Consider the following 22,966-nt stretch of genomic DNA (forward strand, 5'->3'; position numbering starts at 1 on the left):
TGTAGTTACAGGCGAGGATTAGTTAAGTACTGTAAAGCTAATTATAGTTTATATTTTATCTCACTGAACTAGTGACTGCTATTTACTGCTATAATTGACTGCTATTGACTGCTATTTACTGCTATAATTGACTGCTATTTACTACTATATTTGACTACTTTAATTTTGAATTGTAGTTGACGAAGTGAGAGTCTCCACACTGAGTGGAGACTCTCACTTCGTCAACTACAATTCAAATAAATGATTGACCCACTCATAAGAGCAAAAAAAGATTACCAGTATTTGACTACTATTGAGTATTGACTACTACTGAATGCTAGTTTCGCTATATTGATATAACATTACATGATAGTTAGAACATGAGGCAGGGAGGTGTGTATTGACAGTAAATCAGTAACACACAGGGGAACTAACTACCAGTAGGCAGTAATAGAGAGAAGTGTAATTTGTTTGTTATAGGTACTAGTACACTAGGTAGTAAGGAACTTGTACAATACCACCAATATATTACACCAGTGCAGGTACGCTATCTTTATTCTTTACAGAACTTAGAACTGGTCACAGTGTATAATACCACCAATATATTACACCAGCTACGCTATCTTTATTCTTTACAGAACTTAGAACTGGTCACAGTGTAAAATACCACCAATATATTACACCAGCTACGCTATCTTTATTCTTTACAGAACTTAGAACTGGTCACAGTGTATAATACCACCAATATATTACACCAGCTACGCTATCTTTATTCTTTACGGAACTTAGAACTGGTCACAGTGTATAATACCACCAATATATTACACCAGGTACGCTATCTTTATTCTTTACAGAACTTAGAACTGGTCACAGTGTATTTTATACCACCAATATATTACACCATGTACGCTATCTTTATTCTTTACAGAACTTAGAACTGGTCACAGTGTATAATACCACCGATATATTACACCAGGTACGCTATCTTTATTCTTTACAGAACTTAGAACTGGTCACAGGGTATAATACCACCAATATATTACACCAGGTACGCTATCTTTATTCTTTACAGAACTTAGAACTGGTCACAGTGTATAATACCACCAATATATTATACCAGCTACGCTATCTTTATTCTTTACAGAACTTAGAACTGGTCACAGTGTATAATACCACCAATATATTACACCAGCTACGCTATTTTTATTCTTTACAGAACTTAGAACTGGTCACAGTGTATATACCACCAATATATTACACCAGGTACGCTATCTTTATTCTTTACAGAACTTAGAACTGGTCACAGTGTATATAGTGTAACGTGTACATACACTGTGACATGTACCATAATACTTTCAACACTAAAATATAACAAATAATTTGAGGTAGCGATGTAACGGAGTCAATATATTTTAATGTTGCCATGGGGTGGCAAGTCCCCATTCAACGCAGCCCGATAGTTTTACTGCCTCTCGATATACTGAGTAACAAAATTTCACAGTTTCTACTGTAAATCTCACCTCCTCCTCCATCCTCATGAGGGCCCGCTCCTTCTCTGCCAGCTGTTTACGCAGAGCAGCAGTGTCGGGGGAGGGAGACTGGGAGCCCTTAGGGTCTATCGCTTTTATCACCTGCAATATTAGAAGGGTTAGTCTGGGAAGAGATGTTTTTTGGGGCAAAATATTTAGTGATCCCGCCCGTTAATTGCGACAAGGAAAAGGGTCTTGTCAGGAAAAGGAAGGGAGTTTACAAAAGATGATAGGTCTACAAGGTGATAGGTACAGAGTTATATTACGTCCAATATTATGGTAGTTTGGCTACTGATAGGCATGACAGTGCACTGCCATTTATATATAACATTTTAGCAGATACGGATATCATTTTACATAACACTGAAATCATCTCTCAGGTCTTATAATTTAGAGAAGTGGAAATGTAAACAAGGAATTTAGTAGATACACCCTCAGCTCTGACTATTAGATCCTGAATAAAAACTTACAATACGCCTATTTCTACTCATTACAAAATTTGGTTAAGTGTTCCACTTGGTAAATCTTGATAGTCAATATCTTCGTTATGTGATTTAATAGTCTATCTTTAGAACGAGCGGGTAAATCACACTCACATTTCCAATACTTATCTACACATAACAGCTATCATTCACGGAGTGTACCTCATACCTGTTACCACACGTACACTCTGAAGATTAGTGAAGAGGGCAACATTCCTTTCTATATCATGTCAACCATCAAGGAGAAAACTACTGAGCAGGTGTGGAACTATCAGACCAAACATAATTTACCTATTTTAACCTAGATTCTTCACAGTACAGGAATTCCGACTGATTTGATAGCTTAAAATGAACACGGTACCACGGATGTGCTATAAGATTACAGCAGGTGTTCATAAGTTAGATGTTTTTACAGTGCGTGATTTTGTACCCTCAGTAGGGGTCCGGGAGCAATATACTTTTAAATGGGTGATAGGAGGACTTCACTGTTAGAGGCGAGGGAATCGGAAGTAGCACTTACGGTAGAAACCTTGGAAGTGTGACATGGAGAAAACATTGAAATGTCACATTATTGATCATTGTAATTGAGCAAAAAAGTAAATATCTACAGCGAACAAAAAGTCCGCAGCACTTGCAACAAATAAGCATCTGATTTAGTAAACTACTTTATTATCAATATAATATTTGAACAGTTCACGCCACATTCACTCCAATAATCATTTGACACAGTTGATAAACACGATAAATTTTGCTGACGTAGCAAATTGAAATCAAGATGTAGGAACCTAATTAAAACGCATATTATCTATCAGCTGATCAAATTGGTATTAACCCAGCAAAGTACGTAGGATATTACTCTTATCTTCATCTTACTGGAGTATCCGACAGTATCAGCCTCGTCTTTGTGTGTCTCTAGGATCTGTGTGGTAGACTGCCAATTGGGGGTAATATCCAACTCCGTATATGAGAGTTGCGACCATATAAACAGAAACATTAATGTGTAAGGCAAGGGTTTTAATTAGTACTCCCATAAAATAAATACTATTAGCTTCCTCCCGCAGACCACGGGGTACGGGCTTTCTAGTAGTCCCATTAAGGCCTCTCATTGTCGAAAGATATCCAATCCAAGATATCGAATCACAACAACAACACCATCTCGAACCTAGTAAGCTAGGAACGAGGAGCCGATCTCCTTTTCGTGTGCCGCATAGTCGGGACGCAACCCCAGGCTTAGCGTTATTATATTTGGGATGGGACAACTATTTACTATTTTAACACCAACTGTGGTATCTAACGTACATCTCCGAAACTCGCAGAATTTTTTATAAAGAACACTAGATGTATTCACACAGTCACACCGTACGAGGGAAGCCAAGACCACATAGTTTGGTTTATGCTGCCTGTATTAGAGACCTCAAATTATAGAGTGAAGTGTGAATGTTTCTGCGAATGTATTCTCACAACCAGCATTTTATTATATTCTGAGGAAATTATCCAAACATAACACTAGGTTGTAACATTTAGAGGCTGTGTTTACAAGCTGCTAGTACAACCAACAGGAAACGAGGATTTGTCCGGATTACACATTTCAAATCCCTGGCCCCTCGCGCAGTAAATCACTATAATTAAGAGGAAATACACTACATTACTCATTGTTCTTGTCTTATTATACACTAGATAAATTGGGTACCCACTTTATTTGTTTGGTAGTTCTATGAATTGTAGCATATCATCTGCCCACTAGTCACTACAAATACAATCTTTCTAGCTGGCCATCTTGTGGAGAGCAAACAGAATTTCAGCCAACCGTCAAGTTGAAACTTAAAATAAAGTCGGAAATTAGATTTTGCAACTTACAAAGGAACACGTTGAATTCAACTAATAATACATCTAATACAGATAATAGAGTAGTCCATGCTCTGAGGAAATGATATTGCAGTCTTTACAGTTCGCAGCCATCTCTCCAAATACCAGCACTGATATTTCAATTTAAAATACCTTAAACTATGAGTCTGATGTATTGGGCGGTATTGGGAGAAGTGATTAACTAAGCTGCCAAAGTTGTCTGGTAGTAAGGGGAAAAGTGGCATTCCGTTGGATTCGAATGTTCACAAGGATTTCTCAACGGAATATGGTAGTTAGGACCCCTACGAACATAATTAGACTTGTTGCCAATTTTGTATCTCAACGGAAACACCACTTTTACCACTTTTTACCACCTTTGTACCACCTTTCTGGTTTGCCAAATATCTTTAGTTGTGAACATCATAGAAGGCTGAAAATTAACCTAGAATGTTTATCTTATCAAGGAGTAAAACTTTTGTATCAAAAATTTTTACATTGGACAATCAGCTAATTGGATAATTACCAATTAGTTAATCACCAAAAAAAGTGAAAATTTTTTATTGGCTCAAAATGATTGAAATCGTTTGAAACACGGAGAAATGTAGTTTTTAGAAAAACTTCAAAAATTTTTCACTTAAAATTTTTTTTCGAGACTTCAAAAAAAAAGTTTGAAAATTTGAAAATATTTTTTTCCGCCAAAAGTGATCGAATTGCATGAAACGTGGATAAAAATGCCTTGCAGAAAAATTTCGAAGATTTTTAGATTGAGGAATACTAAAATCATCAATATTTGAAGTTGGAGTTCAGTAAATCTCGACATATTTTAGTAATTAGGAATAGCTTAGCGGAAAGGGCTGGACCTGAAAAAGGTTAACCACACAATATTAGAGTTTCGTAACTAATTACAATACAGCTTTATCAAATTCCACATAAAGAAACAGCACAAAAGGACCATTTAAGATCGAACCGATTTTACCTGCTGTACTATCATTTTATTGATTTCAATGATCAAAACCTCTGTCAATCTTGCCAATCTATACCGGGTATCTGAATGTACCGGACCTCTTATTTACCTCTATAATTAGACCCAGTTGTGCAAGAAATGCGATTTCTCACAGGGGTTTCTTTAAACTGTGCACTTTTTATCACTCTCGCAACTCGCAAGAGGCCTGGTATTATAGGGGGGGGGGGGGGGGGGGGGGGGGGGGGGGGGGGGGGGGGGGGGGGGGGGGGGGGGGGGGGGGGGGGGGGGGGGGGGGGGGGGGGGGGGGGGGGGGGGGGGGGGGAATAACCCCATATGTCATTGCCAGGGTCGGGATAGAGCTGGAGATAGCATTGAAAAGTTGCTAGAAATAGCTAGATTTAGAGTAAACTGGTGGTAGCTGGGTGGTGCTAGCATGGATGTAGCAGAACGTAGATACACGGGGTTTCATTGGAGTTGGTTATTTTAATGGCCAAAGAGTGCCGGAACTAAAGTTACTTAAGATTGCAGTTTAGGGGCAGTGTAAACCACGGTGTAGTCAGGGACACAGAGCTACAGTGCAGGAGTACTGCAATAGAACAGTGCAAGTGATACAGTCTGCAACAGTAAAACTCCGAAGAAGGAGATAAGATTGTGGCTGCAGAGGAGGAGAGTAGCTGGAACCTGATTGTGTTTGTGTTGAAAGAAGAGGAGGAAGAAGAGTTTCCTGCTCTGGTAACTGTATTTTTGGAAGAGGTGGGGTGAGAACTTATTTTCAAGCGACAAGGGTGGGCTGGAAGCAACCAGATACAGCTATCCGACCTATTAAGATCACCGTCCTGAGCTTAACAGCATTTCATCAGAATCTTATGAAAACAGAGAGACTGACCCACCCTTTTTAGATCCAACGAAACCCTTTATATAAATCGACTTTTCTGCATGAATTACTTCATGGTATCTTCTTATCAAGGCTATAGACCTTGCCGTACCGGATTTATTGATCAAAGTGAGTCTCTTTAGCCCTCTTCTTGTTTAGAGCTTTAGGTAAGTGATCAAACTCTTCGCTACTCGCTCTTCACTGGATCTATCAGGACAGATTCACATCTTTTTAGGTCTCAACCAGCCTTAGTTTTCCTGTTTTCATCATGTAGTACGTTCTGCTACCTCCATTTTAGCACCACCCAGCTTCCATCAGTTCACTCTAAGTCTAGCTTCGTCGGCGTTTTACTGTTGCAGACTGTATCACTTGCACTGTTCTATTGCAGTACTCCTGCACTGTAGCTCTGTGTCCCTGACTACACCGTGGTTTACACTGCCCCTAAACTGCAATCTTAAGTAACTTTAGTTCCGGCACTCTTTGGCCATTAAAATAACCAACTCCAATGAAACCCCGTGTAGCTACGTTCTGCTACATCCATGCTAGCACCACCCAGCTACCACCAGTTTACTCTAAATCTAGCTATTTCTAGCAACTTTTCAATGCTATCTCCAGCTCTATCCCGACCCTGGCAATGACATATGGGGGTTATTCGAGGTATATGGCATAGCAAACGAAGCGGCATGCGCATTCACAATACAAAAAAGCCACAATGGATGATGGAAGGTATATTTACACTCGCTTCCTATACCCCCCCCCCCCCCCCCCCCCCCCTATAATACCAGGCCTCTTGCGAGTTGCGAGAGTGATAAAAAGTGCACAGTTTAAAGAAACCCCTGTGAGAAATCGCATTTCTTGCACAACTGGGTCTAATTATAGAGGTAAATAAGAGGTCCGGTACATTCAGATACCCGGTATAGATTGGCAAGATTGACAGAGGTTTTGATCATTGAAATCAATAAAATGATAGTACAGCAGGTAAAATCGGTTCGATCTTAAATGGTCCTTTTGTGCTGTTTCTTTATGTGGAATTTGATAAAGCTGTATTGTAATTAGTTACGAAACTCTAATATTGTGTGGTTAACCTTTTTCAGGTCCAGCCCTTTCCGCTAAGCTATTCCTAATTATTAAAATATGTCGAGATTTACTGAACTCCAACTTCAAATATTGATGATTTTAGTATTCCTCAATCTAAAAATCTTCGAAATTTTTCTGCAAGGCATTTTTATCCACGTTTCATGCAATTCGATCACTTTTGGCGGAAAAAAATATTTTCAAATTTTCAAACTTTTTTTTGAAGTCTCGAAAAAAAATTTTAAGTGAAAAATTTTTGAAGTTTTTCTAAAAACTACATTTCTCCGTGTTTCAAACGATTTCAATCATTTTGAGCCAATAAAAAATTTTCACTTTTTTTTGGTGATTAACTAATTGGTAATTATCCAATTAACTGATTGTCCAATGTAAAAATTTTTGATACAAAAGTTTTACTCCTTGATAAGATAAACATTCTAGGTTAATTTTCAGCCTTCTACGACGTTCACAACTAAAGATATTTGGCAAACCAGAAAAGTGGTACAAAGGTGGTAAAAAGTGGTAAAAGTGGTGTTTCTGTTGAGATACAAAATTGGCAACAAGTCTAATTATGTTCGTAGGGGTCCTAACTACCATATTCCGTTGAGAAATCCTTGTGAACATTCAAATCCAACGGAACCCTTAAATCGACCACTTTTCCCCTTACTATGGACCAAATTTCTTTTTCGAAGCCACACTCTTGCTTTATTACACACACACACCCACACACACACACACACACACCCACACACACACACACACACACACACACACACACACACACACACACACACACACACACACACACACACACACACACACACACACACACACACACACACACACACACACACACACACACACACACACACACACACACACACACACACACACACACACACACACACACACACACACACACACACACACACACACACACACACACACACACACACACACACACACACACACACACACACACACACACACACACACACACACACACACACACACACACACACACACACACACACACACACACACACACACACACACACACACACACACACACACACACACACACACACACACACACACACACACACACACACACACACACACACACACACACACACACACACACACACACACACACACACACACACACACACACACACACACACACACACACACACACACACACACACACACACACACACACACACACACACACACACACACACACACACACACACACACACACACACACACACACACACACACACACACACACACACACACACACACACACACACACACTCTTTTGACTATATCTATTCCAGTGTTATTTTGAGAGTTATGGGTCTTGCAGTCAAATGTTCATTACTATACAGCAAAAATTGAACAAACATTCACAACAACCTAAAAAGTTTAAAAGTCATGTAGACACTCAACACATTTTAGTTCCCCGCACATTCCCCAGTGAACTATTCTAGGAATTCTACACTTATACCTGTCTCTAAAGGCATCAGGCATGCTCCTGCACGTTAACAACAAGTTACTATGTACATATTTCCACACATTGAAGTGCTAAATGTTGGTCACATACAACGTGATATTATGGATTATGATGTTCCCAGACAAAAGATGGCTGACTGGAAAATACCAATTATTGAGTATTAATTTGAATTCCATAACTGACATACCAGCTCAAATCTCACAAATCTTAATCATCTTGCAGATCAAAGTTAATAATTCTCATATAAAACAATCTGCTCTACCATACCACACCTCCAATCCGCCACCATCCATCTGAATTGCACAATAAATAATTACCATCAGCATGCATGTCATCAGTCTATCTGATCCAACACTGGAGAGCTTGCTCCAGGCTTATAAATAAGTTCTAGTATTTAGAGTATTAGAGTATTAGATTATTAGAGTATTTAGAGGGTTTAGAGGGTGTTGTAAGTGTCAACATGTCCCAGCATGCAGAATCAGGGGGCTGACTAATTGTACTGGGACATCTCTCAACTTCTCAACGTGTAAACACTAGGGAATGTTCGAGAGTATCACACACACACGTTGTATGTAGTTGAGAATGGTTGAGCTGGCCGACCAAGGTTTTTAGACATGATAATGGTTTTTAGGTTGAGTTTAAGTTAAGTTACATTTTTTAGTGTGGTCAGGCGAGCTTCAGTGTATCCGCCAATAAAAGTGTTAAAACGAGATTACCCCTGAGTTGTGCTGAACCCGTGACCTCCATAGTGTGGTAACAAGAGTTACAAGCGTTTCAAAAAACATGCATTAAGTTACCAAAATGTGCATCACCTCTGAATTTTGCTGAACACGTAATTAACATAATTAACCCATAATTAACCTATAATTAACCCATAATTAACCTATAATTAACCCATAATTTGCTTAAAGTAAACAAATATGTCTCACCTCACCACCAGAATCCACATCTATATTCTAGGATGTTATTTCCAGGTTATTTCGGAAACAATTTCTTGTAAAGAGTTAAATAAAAACGACTCTTTAAAGTTATCACTAATCACAGAATCCAGGTTTCAGTACATCCAAGTGGATCGTTTAACGTGAAGGCTGAGTGAATTTAAACGTATCACTGTTCACTTAAATTCTACTCCATTTTTGGTATAAACTATCCTAAATCCAAAAATCCTACAAGCATAACACCTTTTAAAGTGACTCAATAAATACCTTTCTAAATAAATACCTTTAATAAATACCTTTATTACTTTATTAGAGTAGATTTACTATTATACTACAGTGCAGATACCACGAATAGAATATTTCCTATTGTCAAATACGTGTATTGGGTACGGTTACACAGTTTTGTAACCTATAGGGGAAAATTCAAGCGATCAGACAAGATAACTTTACCACCCCGATTCCAAGAACCTAACTGCACTAATTGTCTCCAAGCCCTTCAGCGTTTCGGCTAAGAGCTCCAAAAGATTTGTTGCTTAAGAGAGACGTAAGCAACCGATACAATGAATATGGGGCGGAGACGCAAATATAGTTATACTATATTTCTTAATATTACCTTGTGTTTAAGGTTGATGAGCGAAATCGAGCGATTCAATATCAATATATTCACTCCACACACTCTTTTTAAACAAAAAACGTATTGCGTGGAGGTATTTAACTATTTGATGTTCTTCCTACAAATAAAACTAGGAGAGGAACGAGTCAAGACCGTGAATTGGGTACAGGGCAACTGTTCAAACCCCAATAAATCTAAACACTCTCCCTAGTGCTCATACCAAATCCTCAATTATAGGGTTTAATAGTTTTGTAACCTGTTGAGTGTTGGTGCATTTCGAACGATTGAAGTTTACAAAATGACTTTACACCCCGATCCTTAAGGGGGGGGGGGGGGGGGGGGGGGGGGGGGGTTCACCCTGATTTTGTTGTGAAACTTGGTTTCGAGATAGCAGTTGACCAACAAACTAGGACCGGTGACCGAACTTTTGAGGGGGTCCCGGACCCCAACCGCCAAACGGTGCCCGCGGGGCAGCCATGCGGCCAAATTCTGAAAAATGCCCGGCAAATTTCAGAATTTAGCCGCCAAATTTTTTTAAAGGCCTAACTCAAAATTCCATATTAAAACTTAAGGTCGAAATGCGATTCTACGTTGATTCTGAAAATTTCATGTAAAAATATTGAAACCCTATTGAGTTCTATTGTTTTGAACGAAATCAGTTTCGCAAATATCGCGAACTGAGATATGGGCAATTTTGTTCATTTTTTGCGATTATTTGAACACAGAATCCACAGTTACGTAGATACTGAGCTGATAATCATAGAGAATGTGTAGTATAGGCTTACCTTCCATATAAAGTTGGTTTCATTCAAAAATATTGATACTTGACCAATTTATGGGCCAAAATCGACCAAATTTTGTGCGTATACCCAAATATGGGCATATGGTTTTTGGCTCATAACTCAGTCATTTTTTGTCCAATCTTGATGAAAATTCATATACGAGTTCAGGGGACCACTAGCTACAAGTAAAGCACCTGAAATCTGGGTTTTGGGCATGTTGAGGGTATTTGGCTAAATTGGGCCTAATTTGGACCAAATATGGGCGTGGCTGCCCCGCGGGCACCGTTTGGCGGTTGGGGTCCGGGACCCCCTCAAAAGTTCGGTCACCGGTCCTAGTTTGTTGGTCAACTGCTATCTCGAAACCAAGTTTCACAAAAAAATCAGGGTGGACCCCCCCCCCCCTTAAGTACGATTGTTCGTGTCTAAAGCCCTCCAGCGTTGCCGCTAAGAGCTCCAAAAGATAAATAAGATTGATATAAGAAGTAAATCAATCGGTATCACGTACCGAACACATTAAGATACCATATTTCTTAATATTACCTTGTGTTTAAGGTTGATCAACGAAATAAATCTAAACACTCTCCCCAGTGATCATACCAAATTCTCAATTTCTAGGGACCCACTATGAATACTAAATTCGAAGGTTCAGCCTGATTTTAGTTAACAATGTCCTCTAACACAGAGTCTCCGTTACATTTTAACGTATTCGTATACGGATATATCGATTATTGATGTTCATCTACGAATCCGCAAATGTTTTGCTCTCTCTGCTTCTAATTCTCTGTCTTCGATCGTGGACAGTTGTGATAAATAATTCGCGCATATCTCCTGGATCGGGTCCGGGACTCTAGGGCGTAAGACTCTAGGGCGTGAGACTTTAGGGCGGCGCCCTAACCCTAACCATCACCCTAACCCTAACCCTAACCCTTATCCTAACCCTAACCCTAACCCTAACCCAAACCCAAACCCTAACCCTAACCCTAACCCTAACCCTAAGACCCTAGAGTCTTACGCCCTAGAGTCTTACGCCCTAGAGTCCGGACCCCGAATATTTCCTATTGTGAATCACATGAATCAGGAACGGTTAATATATATGAATAGTTTGTATCCTGTGAATGTTGGTGCATTTTAAACAATCAGAGTTAACAAGATAACTTTACAGATTACACCCCTATCCTTAGGTGCAATTATTCGTGTCTCAAAGCCCTCCAGCGTTACCACTAGGTGCTCGTAAAGATTAAGATGTGTCAAATCCGACATCGTTTTTTAATTAACCACACGATGGAGACGAAAATATATTGATACTATATTTCTTAATATTACCTTGTGTTTCAGGTTGATTAACGAAATCGAGCGATTTAATATCTTACTATATATAAAGCGAGACGATATATGTATATAATAATAATAATAAGTAGGAATTTATACATCGCTTTATAGCCATAAAGAACTCAAAACCCAAAGATTCAGTTCAAACCATCTAAAGCGACTCATGAGTAACATGTACATAAGAACTTATTTTTATGAAGTATGGATTTTATGAGAAAGGTAATACATGATACTTATACAAATACGTTTTCAAAGAGATGAGTTTTTAGTTTCTTTTTAAATAAGACGATATCGGTTAGTGTTCTCAATTGATAAGGAAGCTTATTCCAAACAGAGGGTCCGCAGTAGCTGAAACTTCTCTCGGTTTTACTATAGTTTGAAATAGGAGGAACATTTAGGAGGAAATAGTCAGTTCTTAGTACACGTACAGGTTGACTTTTGATGTCAATACATTTGATGATATACTCCGACGCTATGTTGTTAACGCATTTGAACACGGTTAGAGCAATCTTATACTCTATTCGTTGTCGTATCGGAAGAAAATGGGCTTTTTTCAGGAATGGAGTGACACTGTCCCATTTTTTGATAGCTTTCCAACCAAACAAGAATCGAACACAGGAATTTTGTACCTTCTGGAGTTTCTTTATTAGAAGATCAGGTAAACCGTATAAGAGTCCATTGCAGTAGTCTAGTTTTGAAAAGATCAAGCAGTGAATGAGCTGTCTTTTTAGATCATAGTTAAGCTTTGAGCCTATAACTCGAAGGTTTCTCAGATGGATGTTGCAGCAACTGATAATTGAATTTATTTGGTCTTCAAATGTTAGGCATTGATCAAATAGGACACCTAAACTTTTCACTGTGCGGGATGCATCCACAGGGTCAGCTGCATTGTCAAGTTGTATTGAATCGACTGGACATGAAGAGTAACTGTTCTTGGTCTGTACTACAAGAGCTTCTGTTTTGTTTTGGTTCAGTTTGAGTTTATTTTGGGTCATCCAGGTCTTAATATCTTCAAAACAATTTGTTATTCTCTCTTCGATTGTTGAGAGATCTCGAAATAGTGGGTTAAACTCAATGTACAGTTGAGTGTCATCTGCGTACATGTGGATGTTAAATCCATGTCTCTTTGCGATCTGATTGAGCTCCTTTGTGTAAAGTATAAACAGAATTGGACCTAGAATTGAACCTTGCGGGACTCCAATTCTAAGGAAGCATCTCTTTGATCTTGAATTATCAATAGTTACTGTGAAGGATCTGTTATTAAGGTATGATGTAAACCATTCGAGAACAGTACCTTCAAAACCAAAGTCCTTTTTTAGTTTTTTTAGGAGCAAGTGATGATTTACAGTATCAAAAGCAGCACTGAGATCCAAAAGGAGGAGGATAACCTTACTTTTCATGTCACTGATACAAAGAAGATCATTGTAGATGGTAAGGGTCGCAGTTTCGCAGCTATGATTTGACCTATAACCACTTTGATGCTCAGCATGAAGATTGTGATAGTCAAGATGTTTGGTCATCTGTTTCTGGACGCTCTTTTCAATGAGTTTCGAGAGGAAAGGTAAGTTACTAATCGGTCTATAGTTGTTGAAGCTATTGACATCTCCTTTATCATCTTTGATGGCTGGTCTGACAAGAGCACTCTTTAGGACTGACGGAAATTTTCCAGTGACAAGTGAGTCATTGATAATAAATGACACAATTGGTTTAACTTCATTAAAACACTGCATTAGAAGTTTTTGGCTCCAGGCTTCACCTTGAAATGGTTCAGAGTGGTCAAGAAGAATGTCAGCTGCAGTATCATTGTTAATGGCAGAGTAAATCTTTTCCACTTTATCATTGAAAAACTCTTTCATCTCCTCACATAGAGTTTCAGCAGGTTTGTTATTAGGCTTCAAGTTTTTAGATATGTCCCGATCCATCAGCTGATTGACTATTTTGTAGGTATCTTTTTTATTGTCCTCACAGCTTTGCAGACGATTTTCATAGTATAGCTGTCTAGTGGTGTTTATAACTGCCTCGGCATGCTTAACAGCTTTTTTATAGTCTAATTTTGAATCTGCAGTTTTAAGTCTCCTGTTGTCACGTTCAGCTTTTCTTCGTTTCCTTCTGGCAGTTTGACATTTTGTGTCCACCCACTTGCTTTGATCAGGATTAATGCTAAAACAGATAAGGGGAGCATGTTTATCAAGAATTCTGCGAAGTTCTTTGTTATAGAGTTCCGTGGCAGAGTTGCAGTCAATAAACTTGTTGGGGTCATTTATGTCAGATAGCAACAGATCCTCCTTAAAAAGATTTATGTCTATATCTGATATCTTTCTGCCCACCATATCTTCTTTGTTGCTTCCTTTGTGGTGAGGAAAGGCAATAGAGAAATTTACGAAGTAGTGATCTGATGTTGTTACTGTTTTAGCTACATCTATATCTTTTATGTTCAACATATCACACGCATTGCTTCTAGTAAGAACAAGGTCTAAGATTCCACCCCCGATGTGTGTTGAACTGGAAATATGCTGGATGAGGCCATAGTTTGATATGAGATGGATAAAATTTATCGTATCAGGATCAGTGAGGTCTTCGACATGGATATTGAAGTCTCCAGCAATGATCAGTCTACCTGGAAGGTGAGTTAGACTGTCAAGATATTCATCAAATTCCCGTAAAAAGTCTGTCATTTTGGACATTTTAGCCGTACAAGATCGATAGACACAGCAGAAACGAAGAAGGTCATTGGAACTTGACTTCAGCACACTCTCAACATGTTCAAAGGATTTATGGGTCTTTGTAGGGCGTTTATTGAAGCTAAGATCTTTCTTAAAGGCAATAGCGACACCACCTCCTCTACCAGCTCTAGATTGGTGAACAATATTATAGCCTAGGTCTTTAATTTCCGCTATTTTTGACGTATCTCCCTTACGTAGCCAAGTTTCTGTCAGGAAACAGGCATTGATATTGGAGTCAGACAGTTGCTCAAATACTTGTGCAGTTTTATTACATAGTGACCTCGTGTTAAACAGTCCGACATTTAGGTTGAGAAGCGTAGTCTTCACATGTTTTTTGAGTACTCTGTTCTTTGTCTAAGACTCTCTTTCTCCAGCATTATTATGGGACAGTTTTCAGCACCAGAGTGATGGGTGTTACAAGATTCTCTGTATGATTCATAGGTGGAGTGTGAGCAGTTGGTGCATCTGTGACTTCTTCTGACCTCTTTGTAGGGACAAGCCCGTGTTATGTGTGATGCACTACAATACATGCAAATAACATCAGTTTCGTTGCACTGAGATGAAATGTGTCCCAGTTTCTGACATCGGAAGCACTGCTTAAGATCAAATCTATCAACTACTTTACATCTGGAATTTCCTATGTAAATGGACTGATTGTTTAACAGGAAATGCCTTATGTCAGGAGGCACTTTAATCCCAACAGTAGTGTAGTCTCTTCCATAATTGACATACACAACTTTAAATGTTCTATCATGCTTAGTCACCAAATCTTTAACATATTGATTCTTTTCCAGAAGCTTCAATTCCATAAAGGTTTTAACCTTTTCTCGAAATCCAGGAACTGATAGATTTTCAGAGACAATGTGGGAGATTAAGTTGTTTGGGATATTCGTAACTGTGACTTTCGGGAACATTTTCTTTGCATCATTAACAGTGATTTTGGACGAAGTTACAGCTGATGAGTTTGCGAGGGCTATTTTCCCATCCTCTCTATCTTCTTCTGAAGGGAAGGAGATAACAATTTTGCCTGTCTTTGGTTTAGGGGTCAAGAAGATCATGGGTATTGTACCAAGGGCTTTACTAGCTAGCTTCCCTGCTTCCTCAAGATTAGTATTACTAGCTTCTACATTGAGGACGATAACATGATTATCAGGAGAATTATTATGGATATTGCCAGAGGGAAGTTTTTGCATAGGAGTTTCCTTCTTGGTTAGTTCTATGTAGTTCTCAGTAGCAGTTATACTAGTGGAGCTATCTATAGCCGATTCAGGAGACAACGCAGCACTGTAGCTCTTTGAAGATGAAAGTGAACTGGTAGTCTTCATTGGGGAAGCAATTAAAGAACTAGGTGTTTGCAGGGCTAGGGCTGATGCACTACTAGGGATAGATGATGCACTACTAGGGGTGCTGGATCTTCGTGTAAGATTTGGTACTTCTGTGAGCAAAGAATCTATGTGTGATTTAAGTTTGATGGAAATAAGTTCTTCTACACTTGACAGTAAACTTACTTTAAAATTGCTCAAAGTTTCAATCAATGCCTTCTCATCTCCATTGCTTGAAGTTGTATCAGTAGTGGTAGTAGTCCCACTTTCAGTGCTAGCCACACTCTTGGTGCTAGCCACACTCTTGGTGCTGTCCATGCTTGTATTGCAAGTTGAGTCCGCAGTTTTAACAGCAGTTTTTGCAAGGAGAGCTTTCTTACAGTTAGGACATGTCCAGCCAAAGTCACCATATCTTTGAGAATATGTATTACCGTGTTTGTGAATTACTGGCAAAATATTCGTCAGGAAAGTCCGTGAACAAATAGACGTGGGCATAAGTGTGCCAGCCTTATCCTTACAACATGCGTGGAAAACGTCTTTACATATCTGACAAGAAATGGACTCATAGGCCATGTTATCACTTTTACACCGACAACACAGCCCTTTGAGATTAAACTTGGGGACTGTTTTTGGGTTAATGGCACTTTTCTTTAGGGGGGCTTTAGAATCTTTAGAAAAATCTTTAGAAAAATCTTAGAAACATCTTTAGAAACATCTTTAGAAACATCTTTAGAAACATCTTTAATCTTTAGTATAGGTTTTTTTATTTTAACAGTACCTTTTTCTGAGGGCTTCTTTATCTTTTTCTCTGCTTCTTCACTGCTGGGCGTTTGGCCTGCAGCCTTGTCATTTTTCATAGCTTTGAGGCTCGGGATCATACCTCAATAAATGTATTTAATTGTAGTTGTGAAAATAGTTTAAATATATATGGATCCGTGCCATTTTACTGACACCACGGGGCACGGCATCAACTTTAATGCGACTTTCCGCAAAAACCGTAAAAGATATACAACTGAAACTTTTTTGACTGGGTCAAATGCTTTTATGCTTTTCAAATCAGCATGAAAAAATTAAAAAATGGCCAAGGAATAAGAATTTTAGTGACCAAAATTTGGACTCCCAAGTGGTGTCAAAAACGCGAATTAAATAGGTAATAATTATTTTAGTCTCTCTAGTCAATATAATCACTGCACACACTCTTTTTACAGAATATTTGAATTTTGAAACAAAGATATTACGTGGACTGTGGAGGTATTTAACTATTTGATGTTCTTCCTACAAATAAAACCACGAGAGGAACGTTTTCTAAGTCACCTACATGAATCAGGTACGGGGCAACTGTTCAATACCCAATTCATCTAAGTTCTAAAACAGCCTGAAACTCTCCCAGTGATCATACCAAATCCTCAATTTCTAGGCACCCACAATGAATACTGAATCTCAACCTAATTTCAGTGAACAATGTTATATTCCATGAATCACCCTAAGTGTAAACATAAGAGTTAAACGGTAAAATATAGCACCTTCTGACATGAAATACTAAAGCAAGGCTCACTTAGTTGACTTCTAAACATCCAGTCTACACTACAGTGTAATAACCGTGTGAACAACAGATCTAATATAATATTGAACGGAGCTAATAATTATGTAATAAAATATAATAACGTCATTATACACGACTAACCTGTTTAGCCTTGCCCAGGAATCGTTTATATTTCTCCTCTTGGGTCTTGATCTCGTCATCCTTCTTCTTGATGATGTCCTTCAGACTGTTGATAGCTTCAGCGGCTGATTTTACCCGGGGTTCCAGCTCCTTTATACGGTTATTCTTCTTTTCTGAGGCGGGGAGTTTTGATAGAGATAGGACAACTTAAGGAGCGATTAAGATTAGTGTATGTTATGTATGGGGGAAGCAAATAAAGGTTAAATGGGGAATAGTATGATGGATTGGAAATTGGAAACGCTTGAATGATATTACATATGTAACCATACAAATGTAAGGCACGTATTAAGGTTTAAACCGATGTTTACAACCCGATTTGTCTGTTTCATAGGTACAACTACAAATGATTTAACTAAACGATCATCAAAGCAAGCCAGGAAACTATAGTAAATACACAGTTTGTGTATTCAGTAACCTAGCAACGCAACACAACAGGTTACTATAACTTTACTAACCTAACATTTCTACTGTATCCCGATGTTTGGATTTCTCACTGACCAGATTGTCCTGCAGTTGTATCAGCTCCTGTGGGAATCATTTAGATTAGATAATATAAACACAATGAATAATAATATAAACATAATGAATACTGTATATGCGTGAGTTTTTGGATTATTTTAATTTTATATTTAAGAAAAGAAAGGGGGAGGACTAACCCAGTATTTGTTAAACATACTTAGTATAATCGTGATTATTTAATCATTATTAATATAATAATATAGCATATAAAGAATCGTATGAAATTAGCTATCAGTTCTACAAATTTCTATAAGTATGGTGATGTAACTAAATGCCATTATCCCGTAATAAAAGGGCTTTAAATAAACCATTTAGGTCTGGAATGTTCAGTAATCACACAATATTGTCTCTAAAATTAAGAAAAGCTCCTGTATTTGCTAATGGCGGGAAAATATTTATTTGAATTTCTCCGTGCTAGCTAAAAGTCATGGTGTGGGGTTTCAAATAGTCGCTCTTCAATCGAATCCACTTAAAAATATCACTATCATTAGAAGCAACTTTAGCTATAACTATTTTATGACCTGGTATAGCGTTCACCAGATGTCTAACGTGCATTGTAAATAATCTGTATCTGAGTTATATTAAGACATCTCAAAGTATTTGGCGATGTATTGTTTAATGATAGTGAAAACACAAAGAGCCAAAAAGTATTGGCAGTGTCACGGTAAGTCAACTTTCGGAGACTGCAAGACGTCGTTTCATCATTTTCACTCAGGAAAGCGCCTTTGTGTTCACATAGGCACAGAAAGATTAGAATTCTACACGAGAATCGATTTAGCTAGGTTAAACCATTGAAGTAACATTACTTTAATATGAACCAAATTGTTCGATATTTCCTTGTGTTCAAAGTTGCTCAGCACGACATTCACATGATCTTTATTTCATGAAACACTTAAATGAAAAATAATATCGTTATTACAATTCTGAAACCTTTGAAAGATAATGATCCCCTCCTCCTCCAACCTGCCAGATAATAAACATGTACCTGAGTACGTGTACCTGAGTACGTGTACCTGAGTACGTGTACCTGAGTACGTGTACCTGAGTACGTGTACCTGAGTACGTGTACCTGAGTACGTGTACCTGAGTACGTGTACCTGAGTACGTGTACCTGAGTACGTGTACCTGAGTACGTGTACCTGAGTACGTGTACCTGAGTACGTGTACCTGAGTACGTGTACCTGAGTACGTGTACCTGAGTACGTGTACCTGAGTACGTGTACCTGAGTACGTGTACCTGAGTACGTGTACCTGAGTACGTGTACCTGAGTACCTGAGTACGTGTACCTGAGTACGTGTACCTGAGTACGTGTACCTGAGTACGTGTACCTGAGTACGTGTACCTGAGTACGTGTACCTGAGTACGTGTACCTGAGTACGTGTACCTGAGTACGTGTACCTGAGTACGTGTACCTGAGTACGTGTACCTGAGTACGTGTACCTGAGTACGTGTACCTGAGTACGTGTACCTGAGTACGTGTACCTGAGTACGTGTACCTGAGTACGTGTACTTGAGTACGTGTACCTGAGTACGTGTACCTGAGTAAGTGTACCTGAGTACGTGTACCTGAGTACGTGTACCTGAGTACGTGTATAGTACCTGAGTGCGTGTGGGAGTAGCAGTGTTTCCAGATCCTATCTTGATATCGCTCTCCATCATGGCTATCTTCTGATTAGCTACTCTCAGATCCTCCTGTACTTTCTGTTGGTACTCCTTGCTGTCTTTTAGTTCGTCTCTCAGCAACTCCAGATCAGTGTCAGTTATTCCTTTTTCGAGTACCTGCATTTTTAAGTTCTCGTTGTCCTTCTGGAGTCGCGCTATCATTTCCTTTGTTTGAGGCGGCACTGATCCTGACAAGAACGCTAATCATTATTGATTAATGTCCAACGGGAGTACAATACAATGGTGTCACTAAAAAGTGGTAAACTTTGTGAAAAGCTAAGAAAATAGTTTAAAACTAAAGATACAGGAACTAACCAGAATGGTTGTTTTGCTCAATGAAGCTGTTTGTACCACCCAAACTATTGTCACGGTTGTTACTGTATTGCATGTTCTCTACTGCTTCCTTGAGACTCGATCGCTCTGAAAGATAGATATTTGAATCTTAGAAACTCTCAGAGGTAATACTGTTTCAATACATTGGTAATGGTATTAACTATTAGAAAGTGTAACAAAATGGTTTGGTAAGGCCGGGGTAGTTGAGTAATTGAGGAAATAATAATCTTCAAGGTGTATATTTCGCTGATAATAAAGTTTAAGACGCCAGCTTGAACAGACCTTGTAATAAGTTGAAGTTATCGTTCTCTGTGGCTTCGCACTTAGCTTTGTACTTTTCAGCTTCTATCGAGAATTTATCAGCTCGTTTCGTCTCTGATAACAACTCTTCCTGATAAGAAATAACTACAAAATCTAAAACCAAGACTTGAAAGCAAGCGGTAAATATAATTCAGACCAACACTAGTGAAACAGAATTCCGTATTGTTCATAGTTCGTACTACCACATGCTTAGCCTTAACGGGGGGCTTCAGCCTTTCGTCAAAAAAAGCTGGTTCCCACTCAACAATACCACTTCCGGCGTGAAAAAAGAAACGGATTTAGCAGATACATCACCAGACTAACGTCCGCTTTTGACAAACCTGTAATCTCCTGATGTCAACTTTGTATTTCTCCAGCTGGTTCTTGTACAGAGTGTGCCTCTTATTCTCATCCTCTAACGACACCTGTGGGGGGAAATGCTCATTTTATAACGGTAGAAGATTGAGCGTTAGATTCTATCATATAAGTATAGATTTGTCAACCACACACCGCACGATGATCATATATAAAAACGAATTGCCAACTTCGTGAATGATGTGGCTAAAATGTTCCTCTACGTATGTGGTTCCAAACTTAAACCCACGAGTTAACTTTATTAACCAAACCCCTCAAAATTTAAACACTGTCGCTTATCTCCGTTCAACCCAATACGCTTATCATAAAATGACGAGACTGGACCCTGGTTAAATATCCATCACTGGAAATATAACCCGTATCTGCTGTTCTGCACGGCTATTATAATAAAGACATTTAAATAGAACAATCGAGCACATTGACAAGTAGATTCTCATGCCAAGATGTCGGGAGTGGTGGTTTAGATTTAAAAGGAGCAGCAAGCAGTGGTGGGTGGCTGTTTGTGTGAAGTGTGGGATAACGTGTTGTATCTTGGATTATGTGTGTAGACAGAGTAATTATTCAATAATGTTATGTGAATATCTTCAGACCTGATATTGTAACAAACTGCTCATTTTTTATATTTATATTTATATTTTTCCGTTTTCATTGTAACAACAAAAGGGATTTATTTGTTATTATAAAGTCCCGTATTCTGTGACTTACTACACACTCCACTACTGTATAACTTAATCAGAGTGGTAATAATAGAGCAAGTCTTTAGTGTTTGAGACAATAGTGCCCTGCCACAAGTGACATGCGTCAAGGGTATCAAGTCTCAAGTTTGCTGTAGAATGAGCTCAGGGTTTTTAATTTAGTGTTGATTTTGGGAGAGGTTATTGATGATAAGTTTACATTTTCTTGGTTTGTGGAGCTCAATATTTTAAAATTAGGCTTTCATTTATGCTCGATATTGCATTAAGAATGGAAAAAGATGAAAATAGCTTTTCCAGGAAATTAAAGTCAAATGTAGATCAAGCGGCTTGGAACTTTGTTACACTCATAACACGCTCACAAATCAGGGACAAAAGGATTTCGCGATTATTTTGGCCAAAATTCGCGATACCGCGATTTCCTTTTGTCCCTGTCACAAATAGACATTTATGACACAATTGACAATTATTAGATATCACATTGAATCATGTGGAAATTTCAGATCGTAGCCAAACGTTTTAAACACAAAACATTACAAAAAGTAAACAAAACAACTAATATTAAAGAAAACAGCTAATTTACCTTTTCCATAACGTAACTATCAATCTGAGACTCCAGAGTTCTGATCTGATTACGAAGATCCGGGATTTCCTCGATCTTCTTCTTGTAACTCTCTAGTTGAACTTCTAACTTCGCTGCAAAATTAGAGGACTATTAGTAATTAATTAGTAATTAATTAGTAATTAATTAGTAATCAGAGAGTTAATGAAATAAATTCGTCCGAATTGAATGTCGGTTAAAACCACACATAATATGAACAGTCCCTACAGCATAAAATATACAACATTACAACGATACTTGAAATTGTGCAATAACTTGTGTAAGAGTTCAGACACTAAAAATCGCACAGATTAGGTTTTCTTAACCGCAGGAGCCATGTCCCATAAATCAGATCCACCCGAAAATAGTGACACAAAAAATTCACATGGATATGCATTGCATAAAGCATTCTACACTGGACACCCACTATATATATTAAGAAGTAAAGGACCGATTTGAATTTACCGTCTTGCAATATGATACACCAATTTCAAGTGGCCGAACTACCAGAGCTACAGTCTTCAGACTTCAATTTTTCAGTAAACACAATACGTAAATCATAGTAATATACCGATAAACTAATTACAACACTACAAATCTATTACATTTATTGAGAAAATTATGTAATGTAACGCGATGGAAGTATTTTAAGCGGGCATATCCTGTCCAAAACCAGGATACATGACATGTAAAAGATTCGTTTTCACTTGTTTGCATGAAAAGCATTAATACTGTAATTCAAAGTTTAAGTAATCCTTATCACTGACCTGTGTAAATAAGTCTGTATTGG

General features: G+C 38.3%; 2 protein-coding genes across 14 annotated transcripts in view; one reads left to right on the plus strand and one right to left on the minus strand.

The window, feature by feature from the left end:
* LOC134814037 (rootletin-like) overlaps positions 1-22,966 on the plus strand; it is a 140,242-nt gene that overhangs the window by 40,653 nt on the left and 76,623 nt on the right. For 3 of the 7 annotated variants that reach the window (XM_063822016.1, XM_063822020.1, XM_063822023.1), the window contains exon 1: positions 1,349-1,364. The exons of 1 other annotated variant lie outside the window; for it this stretch is intronic. The gene's annotated coding sequence lies outside the window, so the exon portion shown is untranslated. Of the gene's footprint in view, positions 1-1,348; positions 1,365-22,777; positions 22,800-22,966 lie in introns of those variants that run through there. 3 more of the 7 variants (XM_063822015.1, XM_063822018.1, XM_063822022.1) reach the window with 3 other exon arrangements.
* The window catches only part of LOC134814040 (protein Hook homolog 3-like), a 32,874-nt gene that overhangs the window by 6,490 nt on the left and 3,418 nt on the right, over positions 1-22,966 (minus strand). For all 7 annotated transcript variants that reach the window (XM_063822031.1, XM_063822030.1, XM_063822032.1 and 4 more), the window contains 8 exons: positions 22,159-22,271; positions 20,850-20,933; positions 20,491-20,599; positions 20,191-20,295; positions 19,813-20,063; positions 18,149-18,218; positions 17,655-17,806; positions 1,500-1,610 (listed from right to left, as the gene is read on the minus strand). In XM_063822031.1, the coding sequence (XP_063678101.1) occupies positions 1,500-1,610; positions 17,655-17,806; positions 18,149-18,218; positions 19,813-20,063; positions 20,191-20,295; positions 20,491-20,599; positions 20,850-20,933; positions 22,159-22,271 (995 nt within the window). The remainder of the gene's footprint in view (positions 1-1,499; positions 1,611-17,654; positions 17,807-18,148; positions 18,219-19,812; positions 20,064-20,190; positions 20,296-20,490; positions 20,600-20,849; positions 20,934-22,158; positions 22,272-22,966) is intronic.

This window comes from Bolinopsis microptera, chromosome 4, assembly GCF_026151205.1.
Source record: "Bolinopsis microptera isolate Bmic1 chromosome 4, MBARI_Bmic_1.0, whole genome shotgun sequence".
NCBI lineage: Eukaryota > Metazoa > Ctenophora > Tentaculata > Lobata > Bolinopsidae > Bolinopsis > Bolinopsis microptera.